At 54.0% G+C, this 2,039-nt stretch overlaps 1 protein-coding gene across 1 annotated transcript; it reads right to left on the bottom strand.

The window, feature by feature from the left end:
• Nucleotides 1-265: 265 nt before the first annotated feature.
• Nucleotides 266-1,789, bottom strand: LOC123140804 (high-affinity nitrate transporter 2.1-like). Its single transcript, XM_044560086.1, has one exon. It carries the CDS (start codon nt 1,787-1,789, stop codon nt 266-268), a length of 1,524 nt encoding a protein of 507 aa, XP_044416021.1.
• Nucleotides 1,790-2,039: the final 250 nt, after the last annotated feature.

Raw genomic sequence — 2,039 nt, 5'->3', positions numbered from 1 at the left:
GCAAACACAAGTTGCAAGCATAGACGATGCATTAATTTCCACTTATTGATCTCTTCTCATCACATGATACAAGCAAAGATTAGCTAGCATCCATGTACACACACACTAAGGGGCCTCCTCTAAGGGTGTTTTGCTAGGCGCCCACAAAGTCACGCGGTGTGGACAGGAATCATACCACACCGTCGTCATAGGGTGCACCACCTCCACCCCAGGGCCATGTACATGCTTTCATACAGGGTTTACATGAGGTTAAAAAAAATCTGAGTCATACGTGTTGTGGTGTGTTGTTAGGTGGGGTGGTGGGTGCAGCGAGGATGGCGTTGCGCCTGCCACGCTCAGAGATGCTGTTCTCGGCAAACTTTAGGCTCGCGATGTGGAGTCCCTTGTTTTTCTCCTCCTCCGTCCACTCCGCGCCGTAGTAGTCCTCCTCGGTGGCGTCGGCGCTGGGCGGTAGGAGCATGGAGCCCCACTGTGGGAAGTGAATGAGCGCAACAGGGAGAGTACACGCCATGACCATGATGCCCATGTATTGTAACCCTTTGCCCGTGGAATACTGTGACGACGTGAAGAAGAGAAACTGTGTGAGCCCGCCTCCCACATTACCGCCCGCTCCGCTCATGCCGGAGATGAGACCGAGGGAGCGTCTAGAGACGAATGGGATGACGCCGTAGACAGCACCGCATGCCGCCTCAACACAAATGGAGTAGAGGACCATGCATGTGATGGAGGTGGGGAGGGTAGATGCACGTCCCAGACACAGGCAGAAGGCTCCACCTGCGGTCTGGAGGATCCAGATGTTCCAGAGGCGAGCACGCATGCCGAAGTAACGGGCACCAAGGTCAGAGAGATAGCCACCCATAGGCCGAGCGAATATGTTTGCCAAGCCAAAGCTTGCAGCAATGGTTCCGGCAGCACGAAGGTCGAGGTGGAAGCTATCGTAGTAGTATTCCGCGATCACATTATTGGTGGTGAGCTCGACGCCCATGCAATAGCCGTAGATGAAGACGAATATCCAAGTGCGATAGTTGGTGACGGCACCCCGAAGAACGTTGGAGAACTTGTCCTTGTTCATGTCACCATTCTTCTGGAGGCTCCTCATGTTCCCATCAGGAAGGTCCTGCCCCGTGGTGAGCACGAGCAAGCCCATCACCACCAGCATCAACCCTGGCACAAAGTATGCAATACGCCATGCCGTGAAAGGTGTTGCCCCACATGCGATGATAGCATCAAAGACAAGAGGCATGATGAGTTGTGTGGCGCCGCCGCCCATGTCACCCCATCCCGCCGTCAAGCCGCCGACCGTCCCAATGATCTTGCTATTGAACATGGTGCTCACCCAGTATTGGCATGACACGAAGGTGGCAAGCGACACACCGATGAGGAAGCGGATAGTGATGTATCCAGCAGGACCATCGATGATGGACATGCAGAATACTGCCGGTGCAGAGAGCATGACAAGGAAGGCACAACCATAGCGTGGACCAAGAAGGTCACAGATGGCACCCATGGCTAGCCTGGAGAAGATGGCACCGGAGACGGAGGCAACCCCGGCATTGCCGATGTCAGCCTTGGTGAGGTTGAGGTTGTCGCGGATGATGGGGATGAGGGGTGCGGCGGCGAAGGTCGAGACAACGCAGGTGAAGAAGGACATCCATCCGAGATGGAAGGCACGCATATGAGGGTTGCCGAAGGAGAAGATCTTGATGGACTTGGCTTTGTTCTCCGAGTCCACCGGCAGCGAGAACCTGCCTGCCACTGTGTCACCCATAGAGCCGGCCTCCATCTCCATTTCTTCCCCTAAGGCTGGAAGCTAGGCTCCTCCTTTCCTTGCTTCTTGGAGCTCTCAGAGCTGTGGACTAAGATGCAAAGAGCTTCTAATTAAGGCCTAATAATCTCAGGGTTGCAATGGCTTTGGTTTGTGCTAGAGAGACTACAATGTGATGTGTATTTATAGCGTGCAGGAACCACTTCAGCTGGCATATTCTTTGGCATCTACGCTTCCGTGGCTTCCTTTTGTATCGTTCAAATATTTCACCCAT

This window comes from Triticum aestivum, chromosome 6D, assembly GCF_018294505.1.
Source record: "Triticum aestivum cultivar Chinese Spring chromosome 6D, IWGSC CS RefSeq v2.1, whole genome shotgun sequence".
Lineage (NCBI taxonomy): Eukaryota > Viridiplantae > Streptophyta > Magnoliopsida > Poales > Poaceae > Triticum > Triticum aestivum.
This window is presented reverse-complemented; position numbering and strand designations above follow the sequence as displayed.

Bases quoted from the DNA above. Each gene is read 5' to 3' on its own strand.
- LOC123140804 (XM_044560086.1), bottom strand. From the start codon at position 1,789: ATGGAGATGGAGGCCGGCTCTATGGGTGACACAGTGGCAGGCAGGTTC.